The 19,485-nt window shown below is 49.5% G+C and overlaps 1 protein-coding gene across 1 annotated transcript; it reads right to left on the reverse strand.

Moving 5' to 3' along the window:
• Positions 1-556: 556 nt before the first annotated feature.
• On the reverse strand, positions 557-14,648 carry ST3GAL2 (ST3 beta-galactoside alpha-2,3-sialyltransferase 2). Its single transcript, XM_026684190.2, has 6 exons — positions 13,560-14,648; positions 10,458-10,651; positions 6,159-6,338; positions 4,883-4,928; positions 3,953-4,072; positions 557-3,114 (listed from the first exon to the last, which is right to left on the reverse strand). Exons 1-6 carry the CDS (start codon positions 13,887-13,889, stop codon positions 2,941-2,943), a joined length of 1,044 nt encoding a protein of 347 aa, XP_026539975.1. The 5' UTR covers positions 13,890-14,648; the 3' UTR covers positions 557-2,940.
• Positions 14,649-19,485: the final 4,837 nt, after the last annotated feature.

Below are 19,485 nucleotides of genomic sequence, written 5' to 3' on the forward strand. Positions count from 1 at the left end.
ATGGATCTCTTGTGAGGAGCCAAAAGGGAAGATGTCCTTGGACTACCTATGAGTAGGGGAACAGTCTGGAGGAGGAAATAAGGCAAGGGCCCCAAACCTCCTTTCCCCGTGGTCTGTTAAGTGTGGACTAGATGCTTTGAGCCGGAGAGGCTACCAACAAGACAGGCGTGGCCAGGAGGGTTCCTGTCATCAAGGCTGTAAGCTTTGGACGGTCCTGGAGGAGGCCTTGTCCAGATGCGCCACCCATGTGGTGAATCCCAGCAGGCATGGGGACTCACAACTGCAGGATAGGTGAAATGGCTTTGCAGTGCATAGGAGAAACAAGTAAGCGTACAGGTGGGATAGCTCAACACCAGCCAGCCACTCCATCGTGGGAAGCATTAATAGAAACACATCGAGGTTATGGACGGGAGTTGTTCCATCTTACTGGTTAGACTGGGGCCTGTGCTTGGAGCCAATGACAGCAGCTGGACTTGAGCCTTGGCTGCCTCCTGGGCATCTCCTGCGGCTGAACAAGGATCCAAGACACATGCAGCATAAATACCAGGAGCCCCCAGAAGGAAAAAGTACAACTTTTATTTTGTGTAGCAGAACACAAAACAAATCCAGTTCTTCCAAACTGCAGCCTGTGAAATTACAAAATAACAAAATGAGGGAGGGGCAGCATCCCTGGTTTGAAGCGTAGGCAGCTTCTCGGGCAGGAAGCAAAAACAAAAAAACAAAAAACCTTTTGGCTGTAGGACCTCCTAAGCCTGTAGGATTTGCAAGAGTCAGGCAACGGCCGCTGGAGCTGAAGCAGCAGCTGGTTTGGCAAAGACTGTTCTGGACAGAAAGATGCCCAGGCTGGACCATCCGATCGCCCTACTTCAGAGCGTTCTCCCCCTCCCTCTGACAAGAATGGCAGCCTCAGTGGAGCCAGGCAGCCATTCTGCCAGCTGCAGAAGCTCCTGGGATTAGCCAGCCTCCCACCAGCCCATGCCAGGCCACGCCACCCAGGGACAGTGGGATTCCTTAGGGGCTTCCTTAGTGAACTGCTGATAGCGCTCCACATATAAAAAGATACGCTCACTAAGAAAGCCCTCCGGAAAAATACCCCAGGGAACTGGAGGCATTGCAATTGCAGCTGATGTGGGAAGAAGGCTGCCTCTCCCAGGCCTGGAGCCCCAGAGCCCAGGGAGCTTCCAGCGGGTACCTCAGTTGCAGGGATCAAGGGGGAAAAGCTCAAGGCCACACAATTCTTGTTCGTAGACTCAAAGCAAAGCAACTCTGGATGTAGGAGTGGCTACTCCAGGTCAGTCCCGATGACATTGGCGAGGACCTGCCGCTCTCGGAGTCAGTTGACTTTCCCCGAACCTCTTCTGTGGAGAAACAATGGCTGAGCGAAGGCAAAAAGGTCCAGGGATCCTGGGCACACTTGAACCCGCCGTCTCCTTGGCTGCAGGATCTGCAGCTCAAGGCCCCAAGCTGGAGGGTGCCGAGGGCCAGTCGCAGGTCACACCAAAGGGAAACTGCAATCCAGCTGCAGTAAGCAGGGAGGGAGGGGTGGCAATAAGGTCGGATGCTGTCCCAGAAGCACAAGGGCGGCCCAGCACCATTGGGGAGGGAACCCTCCCCTTCCAGGCGACCATAGAAAGCTGCCCGGGGGTTGGCCAGAAGCTATTGGCCCTCCAAGGGCAGGCTGGCTTATAGATGCCCGATTGCTGCCATTTCTTATTGGGGAAATATTGTTAGCTATGCTTGTAATAAAAAGCCACCATTGCCACAGCTCCTTCATGCCGTAGAATTCAATTATTTCAAGAAACAAAACACTGATTCAATACCGATACCACTGGGATTGTCCTCTTGAAGAAAACCACTTATGGGCAACTCGCTTTTTCCCTTTGTCTACAAGGCCTTAATCGCCAAAGCAACTGGGAAGCCTCCCGCTTCTTGCACCCAGAGCAAGGGAAGGCAGCCAGGCTCCCTCTGGGGCCCCTTCTCTTGCTCTCGGTGAAGAGCAGGCAGGAATACACCCACCTGAAGGCCCTCCCCTTGGCTAACAAGACGAAGGCAGGCCTAAAGCTGCTAGCTCCAATGGCTCCTTTGCAGAAAGCGGCCTAGAAAATGATAATCGCTTGTAAGTGACAACCTGGAAGGCCTCGGGATTCCGACTCCATGTGACCCGTCCATCAACCCCCATCCTTCCCCCGGAGAAAGGCTGCAATCTGGAGGCCCTGGAGTGCTCCCCCCCTCAAGATCGGAAGGGCAGCCCTTCCTGGCATCCCTGCCATGAACAGAGCAGGAGAGAGGGAGGAAGGAAGTCTGGGCGGACAGGAACGAAGAGTCTGAGTCGCAGCCTGCAGCATCTGAGCACTTCGGGAGGCTCTAGGAACAAGAGCATCTGCCCTTGGGGCAAATATACACCACACGCCTTGAGCTAGAGGTCAACGTTCACAATCTCCAGGCGCTTCCTGGCTTCCCTTCCAAGGTTTCTGCATGAGTTTACATGTCTGGGACAAAATGCAATCCAGCCTGGCACCTAATTGTACAGGAAAAAATAAAAATGACTTCCTGGGACAAAGGCAGAAAGCTACTCCCATTTACTGAAGAAAAACTTAATTTTAAAAAAGAGTCTGGAGGAGACCCTCCTGGTGCTTGTTTTGCTGCAGGCAAAAGGGGGTCTCGGCCACAGAGTCAGGCTTGGGCAGAAGGAAGAGGAGGCGGCTGAACGGCCACTGCTCGTCTCCTTCTGGGGCTGCTGCATCTCATTGCTTTGTTCTGAGGAAGGAGGAGCTGCTCTCCGCTTGCATCTGCTTCCCAGAACCTCCTGGGCTTTGGTGTCCTCCCCTTCCTAAGCTCCTCGTTTCCTCTTCAAAGAGCGGCTTTGCCATCTGGTGCCGGAAAACTGTCCCTCCTCACCCAGCCACCGACAGCCAGGCTGCCCGGCAGCTGTTGGAAACCTCAGTGGCCACGATAAACACTGATCTTGTTCGTCTTCTCCAGGATGTCCACAATGTGGGCCTCAAAGTCTGCATCGTGCACGCCGGTTTTCCGGAACTCTCCAGCATAGCGGTTGTTCTCCCAGTAGTGGTGCCAGTTGCCATGGCCGTCTGCCCCGAACCCGAAGACGTTCACCTGTCGCCGGGAGAGGGAAAGAAGACCCACTCACTGGGGAGGCTCCAGACCACCTAGGCATCAGCCCACATTTTCTACTGAAACGGGCCCAAAGCTTATGGGATTAAGAAATGACTGACATTCTTTCCCTCATTGGCTTCCCTGGGCTGAACGTTGGTTTCTAATCTCCTCCACCGGCACCCAGAACAAGGAAAAATGTCTGACATCACATAGAGCAATAATCTGAAGGAAAACTATTTCCTCCACTGCTGACCCAAAAGCTAGCCCCATTCCTGACTTCCTCTTGACAATTTAACCAGCACTCCCAATTTTCAGCCTTCCTCCAAAACTGGTTTTGACTGGCACCCAAAGGATTCCCACTCACCAGGCCAACACACATACACACAGGGTATCCAGGAATGACAACTCTGACTTCAAGCTTCATGGCATCCGAAGGGAGCTCAGAGATGACCTGGGGGAATGTCACCTCCTTGATCAATGGCTGCCTGGCCTCTGCTTGAGCATCTCTAGAAACTGTCCCGACTCTTCTTTCCCATGGCTTTTGTGATCCATCCTGGTTCATCATCCCACCTTTCCTGCCTCTTCACCCAGATCCTTCACTGTTAAGTGACCAGCCCAAAGCTGAGACAATCTCAGTTGGGAGAGCCTGCTCTTCCCATTTCTGAGGAGAACAGGTTACAATTCAGCCCTCTTCCTGCACATCCCAAATCCGAGGAAAAAATATAACTAAAACGCTGTTTTCGAAGTTCAAAATCAAAGTATACACATCATTTAATCAGCAGGAGTGCTGCTGTTACTCCCACAAGGTAGGACAATTTGCTTGGCCTATCAAACTGACCTCATCGCAAACATGCAGGGCAAAAAACAGCACCAGCATGCCAGTGGAGGGATAGCGGCCGTGGTGCTCTGTCCACCGGTCATGGATGTATTTGAAGAACGCGGGATTGTAGATCTGAACCTAAAGGCAAGAGACCAAAGGAACAATCAAGACAGGGCTTTTGGCTCAGCCAGCTCAACTTCAGGTCTCTGGGTGACAACAAATCATGGAGAAGCCCCAGCAGAGATTCACAGGGTTGGTGGCATCTACTAGTCCAAATGCTGCTTTTACAGAACAGGTTTACACACACGATGAAAATAACATTACTAAACCAACACGTCAGTTGTAAAAATCATCCCAGCAATTAAAGCAGGATGCACAATGTGTGAGACTCAAGGACCCTACCAAAATAGGTGGCGGGCAGAGGCCTGTTGTGGGAAGCTTTGCAGCATAAAATCAGAAGGTCCAGGCTTAGGAGGTTTTTCCACCCTCAGATCCTCCCCATACCCTCCAAAGTATCAGAGCGCCTCGGGTCTCTGGCCCATCCAGGCAGGGCCAGGGCACGGAAGGGAAGGCGGCAGCAAGGGCACACAGCCCTGGGCCAGGCACCCTGCAACCCCCCAATACTTTAAGACAAGTAAAACCAAACATTCCCGGGGCCATCCAGCCCAATCCTCTGCTAAAGGCAGCAACGCACCTGAAAGGATTGGGAAATCCGCCCGTGGGCTTTATCCCTTCCTCCCCCCCCCTCTCTGCCGAAGGGATGCAGAACAGCCCGAGGGGCAGCTCGGGCAAGCTTCCTTCCGGTGGGGTGGAGTGGGCGCTCTATCCCTATTTGTGTGTTTTCTCACGTGGTGTTTTCCTTCATTTCCTTCATTTTGAGAAAACCCTGGGGATACAGCACACCACTGGCGATATACAAATGCTGAAAGTAACCTGTACCTAACTTACCCTCTCTTTGTCCACCCGGAGGAACGGCTTCACTGGTGCGTAAGTGCTACAAGAGAACAAACAAGGCGTGAAAGAGAGAAGGCTGCCTGCGCTCCTCCTGCTCCCTTCCGGGCAGAAAGGGCCCAGGGGAAGCAGCTGCCAGAAGTAACGGGCAGAGGGGGGGGGCCCTGGAAGGTCTGCACCACTTCAGAAGTAAAAGAAACAAAGGTGGCAGACGCTTCCCCAGCCAGGATCAGCTGCTTCTGCCCCAGCAGCACGGCAACAAGATACACAACCCTCACCTGCCTGCTCCAAGGGATTCTAAGAGTTAACCTTGGGTGGTCTATATGTTTTATAAACAAATAAGGTGAGCCCCAACGCAGCAGGCCAGGTGGAAGGACCAGAGGGAGCTTCTCTGACCTCGCCAGGCTCCCCCCAATAGACAATCCCCTACGTGAAGGAGGGCAAACTCTGGGTGTCCTTAGTCCAAGGCATAAACAGAGGAGTTAAAGAGAGGAGCTTCCTTGCTCTTCAGCCCTTCCTGGGCAGGGTCTTCCTTACTTCTACTATTAGTATGGCTGCTCACTTGCCAAGCAGCTCCGGGCATCTCATCAGGGACTTTGCAATATAAAATAACTAAATACACCATGTTAGGACAAATCACATCTCCAATAACTTAGGCTCATACAATCTCTGGACCCAAGACCTGGGAGACAACAGGCGATTGGGTCCTTCTGACAGGGCATCAGTGTTGGTACCATTGATCCTGGGATGGACACTGCTCTACGGGGCACATGCTGACAGAGAAGGCATGACTTTGGGGTCCCCTAAGAGACACAGAAGATGCCAACAGTGTCGGGTCTTGCAGGATGGCAGAGAGAGAACTCCCTCCTCTGCCTTGCAGGGCTTCTTGGGTGACCACCAGTACCATGAATTGCACCCGGAAGCCTGCAGCGCATGGCATGGGGTGCCTGGAAGTGCAGTTGCTTGTATTGCACATTCTGGACCAGGTGGTAGTTTCCGAGTCATCGTCAAGGGCAGCCCTTAGGAGAAAGCAATATTCCAAGCCAGAGGCAACTTGGGCAGCGGGGGAAGCGGGGAGAGCAGCCTACGCACAGGGTAGCTGCAGCCGCTTTGGCCACAGGCCTTGAGTACCTCAGATGGAATAACTGCCAGCCACGGCAGCTACAGTGAACCAACTCCCTTTGGAAAGGGATGGAAAGGAGAGGGGTAGAGGCTTCCCCCAAATATCCGCTCCCCACTCCTCCTCCAATCAACTCCCCTCAGAGATACGTACAATCGGATCTGGCCTGTTGAGAGGGCGCTGGCAATCCACAGCAGATCCAAGGCTTTGAAGGGCACCAGAACAAAACTGACATTGGCAGGCAAGTTCCTGGCACTCTCAGGGTACATGAAATGGTGGGTCGTCCTGCTCCCAACATCTAACTCAAAGCCCACTGTAGGGGCCTGGTTCATTCTGCAGAAAGGAAAAGGATGTTTCACCCCTTCTTTTTTTAAAAAAATAAATTTTATTGAATTTTTATTACATTAAAAACATAAAAAACATATCACTCAATAACAGCTATTTGTAGTGCTTATCATATAACGATCATTTGTGCAATATTTACAGGTATTAATTTGTGCATAATTATATTCTTATTCTATCTATATTCTATATTTAATAATTACCTATCCTTAATCTGTCTCCGATCTATCGAGCTATACCATTGTTCCCATACCTTATAAAATATTGAAGCTTCCTTATCTTTTAAACTCAGCATTCATTTATCCATTTCAGCACAAGTCATAACTTTTTGTATAACCAGTTCCTCTATGCCTGTTTCCAACATTGGGCAAAGGCGATCCTGGCAGCAGTATTATTATTATTTTTTGAAGCTCCCCAATAGGAAGAGTTCTGGTTCTAGGTCTAATTGTTCATTGGTGATTTCCTGTAGCCAATTTTTGATTTTGAACTAATATTTTTGAGCCTCTGGGCAAGACCACCACATATGATAATATGTTCCCTCTTTTTTTTAATATTTCCAACATATAGGACTCATTTTAGGGTACATTTTCGCTAATCGAAGGGGGTAAGTGCCACCTATAGAACATTTTATATGCATTTTCTTTGTATGCTGCTGATTTTGTTCATTTGTGATTTCTATTCCATACAGTCTCCCAGTCTGATAACTTTATGTTATGACCAATATTTTGACCCCATGCGATCATACATCCTTTCACCACTACTTCTTCTAAATCTACTTCTAGGAGATACTTATAAATTTTGGTAATTTTTTTTTATCTGGGCCTAATAAGATTTTGTCTAATTGTTGAGGTTTCAAGTATATTCCGTACTCCTTTACATCCTTTTTATATCGGCTTTGTATTTGAAAATAAGCCCACCAGTCTACTTGTAGCTCTTGTTCTTGCAGCTCCTGTATTGTTTTTAAGTTTCCGTCTGTATCCAATAAGTCTTTATACTTTAACATTTTGTTCAGGTCTAAATTATTTGGGTGGATCGTTGCTTCCATTATAGATAGCCAGATTGGGATTTTTATATAGTGTTTCTTTTTAACTTTGATCCAGCTGTATATCAGCGAATCTCTAATCAGATGTCTGTGGAAATATTTTTGTTTGGTGGGTCCCGTGTCCCAAAGAAAGGCATGCCATCCCCTCTGAAGGTCATGACCTTCTATAGCTAATATTCTTTTATTTTTTAAATTAATCCAATCTTTTAGCCAAACTAATGTTGCTGCACTATAATATAATTCCCAATTTGGCAATCCAAAGCCTCCTCTGCTCTTCATATCTTGTAGTAGTTTCATTTTTATTTTGGGTTTTTTACCCTGCCAAATAAATTTTGCTGTCATTTTATTAAGATTATCGAAAAAGGTCTTTTCTAATTTAACTGGAATAGTTTGGAATAGATAAATAAATTTTGGTAATATAGGCATTTTTATGGCTGCTATTCTTTCTAGTAATGACAGTTGCAATCTGGTCCATAATTCTAAGTCTTTTTTTGTTGTTGTTGTAATAGCTTATTATAATTATTCTCCTTTATCGCCTTATACTGTGCTGTCAGCCATATTCCCATTTAATTTTTCTTGTTGTTTGAAGTGCGAGTACTCTTTCTAATTCTATGGTTTGTAGATCTGTTAAATTTTTTGCTAAAAGTTTCATTTTCTGTCTATTAATTTTCAATCCTGCCACTACTCCATAATCTTTCTAATTTAGCTCAGTGTGTCCCAAGGGTGCTTTTTCCAAAAGGCAACTGGACTTTCTTGGTTTTTTCCTCTTTGAAAATGTTTCGCCTCTCATCCAAGAAGCTTCTTCAGTAAAGCCAAAAAGCCTCCTTGATAAGAGGCAAAACGTTTTCAAGGGGAAAAAGATAAGAAAGTTCAGTTGCCTTTTCAAAAAGCCCCTTTGGGGCAACTATGAGAATCTCCATACAGATTTATCTAGATATGCTTTCCCCATGATTTCCTAAAAAAGAAAAAATAGGAACACGTCACACTTAGGTGGTGAGTCTTAAACCTGAAATAACCTATTTCATGTTTTAGTCGAATAATTTCTTGAAAAGCATATCTAAATTGTAATGTTAGCAAATGGCCCCAATGGTTCTCCAACATTATTATTAATGGCTTGGATGAGGAACTGGAAGCGGAATGCTATCACATTTTCAAATAAATGATAAGCTAACAAATGTGGAATAGACAGCCTCACCACCAGAGGGATTTGTAGCTGGCTGACGAACCATACTCAACAAGTAGTTCTTAAGTAGTACTACATCTACATGGAGAAAAGTAAGTAGTGGGGTATCACAATGCTCCGTCTAAGGCCTAGTACTCTTCAATATCTTCATAAATCACTTAGATGGGGGAATAGAAGGGGACTCATCAAATTTGCAGATGACACCAAATTGGCAGGAATAGCCAACATCCCGGAAGACTCAGGATCCAAAAGGATCTTGACAAAGTTGACAATGGGCCCTATCGAACAAAATGAATTTTAATCTGGAGAAAAGCAAAGTTTTACACTTAGGCAGGAAAAATCAAAGGTAGAAGTACAGGTTAGGTGATACCTGCTCAGAAACAGTAACAATGAGAGGGACCTGAAGTCCTAGTGGATGGTCACCTGAACATGAACCAGCAGTGTGCAGAGCAGCCAAAAAAGCTAATACAATCCTGGGTTGTATAAACAGAGGCACAGGATCAAGATCACATGAAGTATTAGTGCCACTTTATAAAACCCTAGTAAGGCCACACCTCGAATACTGCAACCAGTTTTGGTCACCATACACTACAAAAAAGATGTTGAGACCTTGGAAAAAGTTCAGAGAAGAGCTACTAAGATGATCAAAGGCTGGAGACTAAAACATATGAAGAAGGACTGCAGGATTTTGGGTCTGGCTAGTCTAAAGAAAAAAAGAATTAGGGTGACATGATAGCAGTCTTCCAGTATTTGAGGGACTGCCACAAATAAGAGGGGGGTCAAATTATTCTTCAAAGCATCAGAGGGCAGGACAACCTGGAATTGGAAACTTCCTTAGAAATCAGGGGTGGCTTTGACTGGAGGCTTTGAAGAAGAGACTAGACAGTCACTTATCTGAACTGGTATAGGGCCTCCTGCTTGAGCCAGGGGCTGGACTAGAAGACCTCCAAAGTATCTTCAGCTCTATTCTATTCTAAATAATATAAAATTGGGTGAGACACTTAATTTCTTAGAAGACAGAAATAAAATTGATCCTAATGGCTAGAAAAATGGGATAAAAGTCACTGACTGACATTTAAGAGAAACAAGTACAAAGTTATTTACTTGCAGCTATGGTTGATGATAAACTGAATGTTTCATGTTGAAACAAATTACACCACCAAGAGGCCGAAAAGAGCATCGAAAGGCTCCAAAGAGCTAGGAAAGGAAAGGAAAAGCGTGAGAGGCACAGGAGATGCACCCATCTCTTCTTCCAATGGCGAGGAGGACGCCGGAGGTGGTGGGATCAAGGAAACCTTGGTCTTCAGGAAAGGTCTATTTTATGTTTTTCAGTTCTGGCTCTTGCTCAGCTCATTGCCTCCTTTCTAGAAAAGGCAGGTGGTTTATTCTCTGCTAATTCCTTCTCTGAATCTCATGTATGAACGTATGCTGGTGAATACCACAGCCCTGGATTAGACTCCTGGCCTACTGTTGAAGTTTGCAGGCGCCGTTAGACAAATGTAGGTAACAAACTGTACTGGTCAGCTTGGTTCACAACTCTGCTGCCTCCAGCCAGAACTCTATAGGAGCAGCTATCATACACACTCACAGTGGCCTATCTGGAGAATCAAATCTGCTAAAAGAGTTGCTCCCATCTAATTGAAGGACACAGACATGCTTGCTTTAGGATGAAGCACTCAGAAAACTTTCTGAGGACCCAATTCTGTGCTTATTTTGTTGGAATCCATATATTTTTAGATACACCAGCTTTTAAGGTTATTCTGATGGCAACAGAGCATAATAAAAGCCATGATAAATATATCACTTGCACAAATTGCTTGCTTGCACCCCCTCACCCATAGTTCCCAGGTCCTCCTTTCCGCGCCCTCCCCACTTCGCCCCTCACCTCATGATGAAGGTGTGTCCATTGATGTCTTGGCCATAGCCAGAGCCTCGCAAGTTCCCTGAGTTGCCCACTACAGCACAGCGCCGGCAGGATGGGGACTCCCGGGACCTGTATGGATCCTCGCCCGGAACAATCTGGAAGAGCTTGCTCAACACTTCGTGAAGGTTGTGGGACTTGAACTGGGGCTGCAACATCTAGAAAAAGCAGAACCATTTACAACAGTTGAAAAGGTCTGGTGGGGGTTGAACGAGAGGACAGGAGAGCCGAACTTGGGCCGCGAGCACTTGGGCGGGAGCTGTTGATCCAAGGGAACCTTACAAACACAGACGAGACTCATCTTTGGGGCACAGCTCCATCTCAGGTGCAACGAAGTGGTCTGCCACCATTAAGTGCTCATCCAAAGCCTTCAGAGCCTCCTCTGTAAGAGATCCTTTTTCAAAGTCCCCTTTGCTTGAGGAAGGGCCATTTGAGGAACTGAATAAGGACAAGGCCCACCTGGTCCAGGGCTTTTCACAACAGCCAGCCAGAGGCTTCTGGGGGCAGCTCACAAGTAGCAGCCAGAGACCACCTTTTCCCCATCCAGACTATCTAGCCACACCTGGCATTTGGAGGCAATGCTGCCCCCCTCCCCAATTTAAGGTAACACTGAATCTTGAAGACCTTTGAAAGACTCAGCCTCTTTTTCAGTGTTAATGTTTGCCTGTTGGAGACATAATAGTTAATGTTGGAGACATAATAGTGGCTACTGCTGTATTGGTTTTTGATGCTTTACTGTTACCCTGATTGACTGAATTTAGCTATAACAGGCATGGGTTTGCTGTGAAGTGCTCTCAGCTTAGCCCCATGGACATTAGATGAACATGGCACACATCAAAAAGCTTCTGCTTCCTTTGATCAAGAAAAGCAGCACCCCTCGGTTGTCTCTCGCCAAAGCTGGGGTGTGCCAGGTGTCCCAGGAAATTGTCCTCTGGGACAGTGAGGCTGGTTGGCACCAGACTCAGGAACAGGTGGGCATCTAAGGGCACCCAGAAGTAGGAGCAGGACAGGTGGACAAGGACTGCCTTCCTCTGGCAGAGAAACGGGAGAGCCACGTTTCACCCAATCAGCCCCCCCGACTCCAGTGGATCCTTTCCTCCTTTGCCCATCCTGAGGCCTCAGGGACAGCAGCTGAAGAGAGGAAGAGTCCCTCTGTCCCTGGGCTTGCAGGGAGGATTCCACACGGCCACATTCAGAGGCAGAGTCTGCAAAGGGCTGGGTGGGCGGTAAGGCAAGATAGAGAATGTGCATAGGGGAGAAAGGGGACGTGGGGCAGCCTCCTGCAATGAAGCAGGCTCCACATCTTGGACAACCAACGCAATGCAAGATCACCCCAGACCATCACAACAGGACTCCCTTCCTCCCCAGTCCTGTTGTGAAGTTCTGGTCATTTGCAGCTTTCCAGCCTAAGAACGAAGGCTCCGGCTTTTCTCCTCCAACCTGCCTCTTGCACTCAACTTGGAGAGAGCTACCATAAACATGGCAACACACACACACACACACACACACACACAACCTTTTGAAGGTGTTAGATACCTGTCTTCCTCCTGCCTGGCATTTCACCCATTTTCCAGAATTTCTCAAAAATAAAGGAGCCGGGCCAGGCCAGCAGACCAACGTTCCCTTGCTATTTTAGAAGGCAATGCCGGCAGGCCCAGAAGTGGGGGCTTGTTAAAGGCATCAAATGCCTCCCAAAGTCACAGGTTGAACTCGATGTTGATGAAGCTCATTATTTGTCAAAGCTAAATCTGACAAGGGGGCCAAAGGGGACTGATCTGATCTGACTATTATAATTGCAACCATGCTAGTTGAGGTTGACAACTAGATACCCAGATACTTGGATTGCAATTCGTGGTCCTGAAATGTCTTTTGCCTGTGTTTTTATGGCACTTTTCTAGTTAACCGTTAAATGCTTCATCTGTTGTAAAAGGGTATTTGAAAGCAGAGCATTTCTTGACTCACAAGAAATATTCTTTCTCAGATTTCAGCCACATTTAAAAATGGCTGCTCCAGGTGAGTCTATAGAATTAATTGGGGGGCATGACTGCTATTTTACTCTTTAGCAGCCACAAAGTTTGCACTGGTTCGCAAGAGCAAACACGGCATTTACTACTAGGTGACCCCAATCAGACAAGGAGCACAGTCGAGCCCTGGCGCAGCCTGAGGTCCCCAGCACCTCAGGACAAAACAAAAAAGGCAGATCTGGTGGCCATTCCTTCTTGACCCCAAGGGAGCAGCTGCAGGACACATTTCAGGAAGTCTGGGGCTTCTTTCCTGACTTCCCTGTCTAAGGCTAAGAGGCAGTGACCGTCCTGCACTCCTGCATGCTTAAGGGAGGACTAGAACTCGGGTCTCTTTATTCCTCACTAGCACCTTCACTCACTGCACCAAAGTGGCTCTCAATAGGAAGCCAGGAGGCGGGAACCAAAACAAGGAAGGCCTCAACCTGAGGCAAAGCCAACCAGCTCCTGTCTCCGTGGCCTCGGGTGCCGGGGCTGCAAATCCCAGAGACGAATGCTTCTCCCCCCAGACTCTGTTCTCCGTTATTCTCTTGTACCACATTTGGATGCAACATTTGGCTGATTATAAAAGATACGACACCAAATTAGCGTGGATGCCTTCTGTTTCTAAGCCCCCACCTGCCCTTTCCCATGAATTAATTCTTCTGCTTTTTCAGGGTTCTGTCACAAAAGGAAAAAAAACCTGCCAAAAGAGATTAGCTCCACAGTCTCAAGGGAAGCGAAAGGCTTGTCAGCTTGGAGGTCCACTGAAGAAAACTGAAGGCAGGAATGCTCAGAGGCCTCTTATGCACACAAGGGCTGGGGGGGTGGGGTGTTCAAAGGGCTGAGGGTGAAGGGAACGGACAGGCAGGAGAGCATCACACAGCTTAAACAATGAAAAAGAGCTTGGTCCCAAAGAGCAGCTCCAAAAGGACTTTGGGATAGTTTGCAAAATTGCCCAGCAAAGTTCTTGAGACAAATTCGCCCAAGCAGGAGGCACGGACTTGCCCTTCCTGCAGGAGCTGAGCAGCTGCTTCGGTCTCGGCAAAGAGCTGGTGGGACTCACCATCCACCACCTCTGGACATCCAGCGGTAAGTCCATGTTCTCTTTGGTCCACACCGGGGAGATGTGGTCATCAAAGCGGCTGTCGAACCAGGTGGTGTCGCTGGGCTCCATGGCACACCGGTGGCAGGCACAGCTCTTCACCAAGAGCCCCTCCTTGCTCAGGCGCTGCATGCCGGCGTAACCGGGCACAAGCTTCACCTGGTGGAACCCGTTCAGTCCACCGAGGTCCAGAGAGGCCATGCTGTGGTGGGAATAGGTGAAGAGCAGCGACATGATGAAGACAAGCAGGAACGCCGTGGAGAGGAACCAGAAGCGCAAGGAAAACTTCATGGCGGGCTCCGAGGAGAAGGCCCCTCCGCACAGCTGCAGCCAATGGGAAAGGGGAGGGGGGAGCAGGGCCGGCCAAGAGTTGGACTTCACTGGACTACCCCTCCCGAACCAGGACAAGCGATGGCCCGACCAGAGATGGTCCTCCTGCACTGAAGCACCCAAGAACTTTTGCCTTCGGGGACCAGACCTTTAACGGCAGAAGGAAAATCCGCAGGGCCTCCTTGTCGTTTTGAGTTCCTACAAAACCTGTTTTGAAAATGTCTCTTCTGCCTGGAGAAGACCCTCTCCTTTTGGAGACTGCTGGGACTCGGGGGCAGGGCTGGGGGGTCTCTGCCCCTCTTCCTAGCTTCAGGATGCTGGGTCTTGCGCGGAGGGAGGGAGAGCAGCCGCTATCAGAGCCACGCTGCCAACATCCTCGGGCTTAAGAAGCCGCCTCCTCGAGGCCCCCGGCTGCTGCCCCTCCCCATGGGTGCCCCTCGCTTCTGAGGAGGCCCTCTGCTTCCCAGGGCTGGCGAGAGGGCAGGACATCTGCAGCTCTGCCAAAGAGTGAGGTCTCCTGGCTGGGCCGGGCTCTCCCTGCACCCTTGGCCCGGGGCACCCCCCCAGGCGGCACAGGTAATGCCCAGTCAGTGCAGCAGCATCTTCCCTCGCGTGGCATCTGCCAGGCATGGAGCTGCAGGGTGGCACTTCCTTGCGCTGCTCTCTGTGGCCGCAACTTTTCAATAGGCTTCTGGCAGGTGCTCAGCCAAAATGTGAACCTGGGGAGGGGGGGGGGAAGAGAGAAAGGTTGCAATTATGCAATGAAACAGGCAACAAGTCAAATCTCCAGTGGCTCAGGGCCCCCAAAGGGTGCAAAAGTGGGTCCAACGGCCCCTCCTCCCCCGCCTTCCCCCCTTGGTAGCACACGAGGCAGCTGCCCGTCATCCATGGGCCCCACATAGAAGATGTGCTGCTGTCGTGCTTCGAGGAAAAGCAGCTCTTATTTTCAGCATAAACAGATCAGAACGCAGCACGGTCAGCACGGCAGTTTGCAAGTCTCCAGCCAAAGCCCACATGGACAACCTCTTGCAGTAGAAATGCATGCAATATTTTGGAATTCCAAATATTAACATTGTTCCAAATATTAAACCATTCCTCAAAATGTCAGATTCCTCTGGCCTAAAATGCATACGTGTTGTTACGTAGTTGTTAGGAGATTATTGTTATTAGCTTTTAAGGTGATAATTAAAAAGTGATAACTTATTAGCAATTAAAGAGGACTTAATTAAATGATGTATAAGCTAAAGGGGTGGTTCACTCAAATTAGTAATTATAGGGGGAATTTTTTGAATTAGGATGGAATTTTTGGAATAATGAAATAAGAATATGTGATTAAATTGCAAATGTGACAGATAAAAGTATAAAGTATAATGAATATGAAGATATGAGAATTATTTAAAGTAAAAAGAAATAAGAAATGAATAGAAAATATATAAAATAAGTTTGAGGAAAGTATTTGAGAAAAATGTATAGAAAATACGTAATGTAATGATATGAGATCAAATGTGAAAGATGAAAATGTAACCAAGGTCATGTTTGTATGGCAATGTTGAAACCTGGAATCATGCTGTTACTAAAAAAAGATGTTTTTGAAATGTGAAAAAATAAACATCTTTTTACCCCCGCCCCAAAAGTCAGATTCCTCTACCAAAGCACCCCTGCAACGCAAAGGACATGAAAGCAGCCAGACTCCCCCGCAAGGAATCCTGGTCCCAAGCCCCCTCCCTGCTTTCCCTGGGGGCAAGGGCTTCCTCCGGCCCACAGCTCCTCCTCAGGGTGGGGAATCGAGAGGCAGAACTTCCGGTTCCTATGAGGCCCCCCAGGAGCCAAGGAGGGCTTGAAGGAAGCACCCCCCCCAGCATCCGCCTCCTTTGGTCCAATGTCCATGGAGACCCTCAACCATGCAGGCCAGGGTCCCCTCAAGGGCCTTTTCCCAAAAGGCAGCCGGGCGATATTTTCCTCTCCTCCAAGCAGCTGAATTAGCTCTGACCGGATGGTGGGGGGGATCCTTCTGTGGCCTGCTGAATGAGATGCAGCCGGGACCCCAGCGGCAACCCCCCCCTCCGTCCCTGGGCTCTCCGAGACGGGGAGGCCCAGGCAAGGAAGCAGCGGGCCTCCAAGGAGGAAAGGAGAGGGAAGCCGGCCTCCAGCCTTCTCTTCTGCGTTAGGGAGACTGTCCGCATGTACAGGTTAGTCCTCCACTTACGACCACCACTGAGCTCAGACTTTATGTTGTGAAGGGAGAAATCTGTTGTGAGTTTTGCCCCGTTTTATGACTTTTCTCGCCACAGTCGCCAAGTGAATCACTGAAGCTATTAAATGAGTAACTCAGTTGTTAAGTGAACCTGGTTTCCCCATTGGCTTTGCTTGTCGGAAGATCCCAAAGGGGATCCTGTGATCCCCAGGCACTGCATCTGTCCTAACTATGAATCCGTTGCCAAGCATCCGGATGCAAATCCTGTGACAAATGGGGATGCTGCCACGGTCACAAGTGTGAAAAATTGGTCGTCACATTTTTCAGTGCCGTTGCAACTTCAAACGGTCACTAAATGAACTGTTGTAAGTCAAGGACTTCCTGTTCAGCACTGCCAGCTGCCTGGGAATCTGCCCTCCCTTCCATTTCAGACTCGGTTCATCCGTCAGCCGCCTCTGGGGGGGCCCTTCTGGGCTGCAAGCCACCTGGTGGGCTCCCCAGCAGCCTCTCGTGCACCCTCTGCAAATCTCCCAAGACTGCCAGCCTTTGGAACTGGGGCAAGAGCCCCCCTTGGGCACTCGGAAGGCCACAGGCCTGCTAGGACCACCAGCTCCAACAGCGAAGTCACCTGGTGGGATGGAGGGTGCGTGCCTCCATCTTCAGCCTTCCCTTCAGCCTGGAGAGTTTGGAGCATGTGAAACACGACACAGAGTGGCTCTGTTTGCCATTTCAAGCAGAAAAAAAGAAAACATTTTGCCAAGTTTTCCAAGTTATCCCTCTCAGAGTCACTTCTATTGAGCCAGGCAGGGCCCAATACTCAAGTCTGTCAAGATCCTTCTAAATTTTGAGTCCAGCGTGTTGAGGCCTGGTGTCATCCACAAAATTGATACCAAACAGGATATACAAGAGAATGCCCAAACGGTACATGCCATGAGAAGTAACAGAAATATTGGAGGCCACACATTTTATCAAAAATGTAATTTCCATTTTAGCCTCTTAAGGATAGGCTCTGAATTAATTTGCAAAGAAATAAAGATAACCTAACCAAAAGGAGTCGCATTTAGTCTCATTGTTAATGTATTGTACACTGACTACAATTATAGATTATACAGCTCAACAGGTCTCTGTTCTTTCTCTCTAGGTGTTATAGGAGGAAGACTGGATTGTTCTTCCTGCAACATTGACAAAATACTGTATTTTAAAAAGACAAATTTACTGACAAACTTACTTTCTCTACATGGAATTTCATTTTGTTAGATGAGGCCCAGCATTCAAGTCCGTTGAGGGATTTTTCTATCTTGAGTCTATCTTCCAAAGTATGGGCTTTTCTCCCCCAGCTTGGTGTCATCCACCAATTTGGTAAGTTCCCTTTCTAACCCATTTAAATAGTTTATGACGATAATGAAGAGTCCTGGGCCAAAGAGAGAGGAAGCCCACTGCACGCTTCCCTCCGTGTAGGTGAGGGTCCATTGAGGGTTCCAGGATGAGTTGTGGTCTTAAGGCCAAGAGAATCTCTTGTGATCCCATCACAGATTTAAATATAAGAGAATCCTGTGATTCTGTGATCTGGAAGTGTAGCTGAAATCTGTTCCTTACAGTTTTTCTTGGTTAAAAGTTCCTTTCTAGCTTTTCGGTTAAATGCACGGTCAAGGTTCCCGCTGCTTCATCGGACTAACAAGGAGCAAATCCGGCCAGCAGACCCTCTCAGGCCACTCCACCATTGGGCAGAAATTTACCCCAGCCAGCCAAGCGCCCCCCTGGAAACCTTGCGCTGAAATTGCCTGCCTGTCATAGACCCTCTTCCCTTGGAGGCCTCTGTCTGGGAGAACTCAGTCGGCTGGCCTTTGAGGGGGGAGGTGCCTCCAGACAGGTGGGGCCCCCCTTCCTGCCCCTCCCTCCTCAATCCACGGAGCCCTTCAGGGCCTCCTTCCAAACAGCAGAAAGGCCCCCCCCTCATCTGAGCCTGTCTTCTCGCTTCACTTGCACCAGCGGAGGGTGAGGCTCCACACCAACAGTCGAAAGAAAGAGCGAGTGAGCGAGCAGAAAGCCGGCCCTGGAGTCCAGGCAGCCCCTCCGAGGCTCCAGGTTCCCCTCCGGCCGGCCGGCCGGCCTGCCTTGGGTGCCTCCTGCGGGACCATCGCATCCGAGGGCAGTGGGGGCTTTTCGGAACTTCCCTGCATTGTCAGACCGGCTGATTTATCCAATTAATAGGGCTGCAGCCTCTCAGCCAGCATCCGTTTCATTAACTGCCTGCAGGAAAAAGGCACAAAGGGGCTTTTATTCCTGGCCAGCTGTGCGGAAGCCAAGAGCCAAGGACACACTCCAGCCGACTCCATCAGGCACTCCCGGGGAAGGGACTCTGCCACGGGCCAGCAAGGGCAGCCCCTCCCCCTCCTCTTCCCCTATCCTCCTGCTCCAAAAGGGGGGTCTCCTCTGCCCCGTTTGGTCCTTTCAAGACCCCTCCAGACCCTGCCTGGGAGCCCCATGGTTCCTCTCCCCCTAAGCCCAGGGCTGTGGCACCAGAGCGAGTGCAAGCCTCGGTCCCAGAGAGGGGCTGGCACAGTGCCATGCTAACGGGCGGGGCAGATTAGCCGGGCTCCGGAATCTGCTCCTCACATTTTGGAAGGGCAGGGTGGATGAGAGCAGAAGGGGGCTCTTGCTCCAAGGGGGGCAGGGAAAGGGCAGCTGGGTATGTTCCCCAGAGACCCAGCAGCAGAAGGCCCCGCGATGGCTCCTGAGGGCCACCTGAGAGAAGCCAGGAAGGCAGCTTGGCTCCCAAAGTGAGCATTGCCAAGATTGTGGGAGGAGAAGGGACCGGCTCCCCCATCATTCCCTGCCTTGGAAAACAGGGCGCCAAGGCAAACTGGTAGCCAGAGGTCATTCGTGGTGGTGGTGGTGGAGGAGGAGGAGGAGGAGGAGGAGGAGGAGGAGGAGGAGGAGGAGGAGGAAGAGGAGGAGGAGACGACTCAAGCGGGAGGTCTTCCCCAAGAACTTCGGCAGCTGGCACAGGCAGGAGGGGAAGAAGCTGTGCCTAGATGCCTGATGGCTGCCGGGGGCCTGAAGGCGCCAGGCTGCTTGTTGAGTTGGCGGAGGCCCGTTGTGCAGACTGCTGGGGTTGTCCCAGCCTTTCCCAGGACTGGCAGGAGGAGGAGGAGGAGGAGGAGGAGGAGGAGGAGGAGGAGGGCTGTGGAGGGTTTAAGCTGCTTTCAGCCCCTAAAGGGAAGGCGGGGCAGGAATCCAAGACCTGGTGCAGGATGGAAAATGCCACTTCAGTTCCTTACAAACGTTGGGCTGCACATTCTGAGTTGTTGTTGTTGTTGTCTTGGAACTTGGAAGCCCCGACAGATCAGGGCAAGAAGTTTT

This window comes from Notechis scutatus, chromosome 9 (assembly GCF_049901735.1).
Source record: "Notechis scutatus isolate UNSWTSFEM ecotype Mainland chromosome 9, rNotScu1.2, whole genome shotgun sequence".
Taxonomy (NCBI): Eukaryota; Metazoa; Chordata; class Lepidosauria; order Squamata; family Elapidae; genus Notechis; species Notechis scutatus.

Excerpts from the sequence above, each read along its gene's own strand:
- ST3GAL2 (XM_026684190.2), bottom strand. The coding sequence starts at position 13,889 with ATGAAGTTTTCCTTGCGCTTCTGGTTCCTCTCCACGGCGTTCCTGCTT. Across the intron at positions 10,652-13,559 it reads ATGTCCAGAGGTGGTGGATG|ATGTTGCAGCCCCAGTTCAA; the intron begins GTGAGTCCCACC and ends TGCTTTTTCTAG. Across the intron at positions 3,115-3,952 it reads CCCTGCATGTTTGCGATGAG|GTGAACGTCTTCGGGTTCGG; the intron begins GTCAGTTTGATA and ends TCCCGGCGACAG.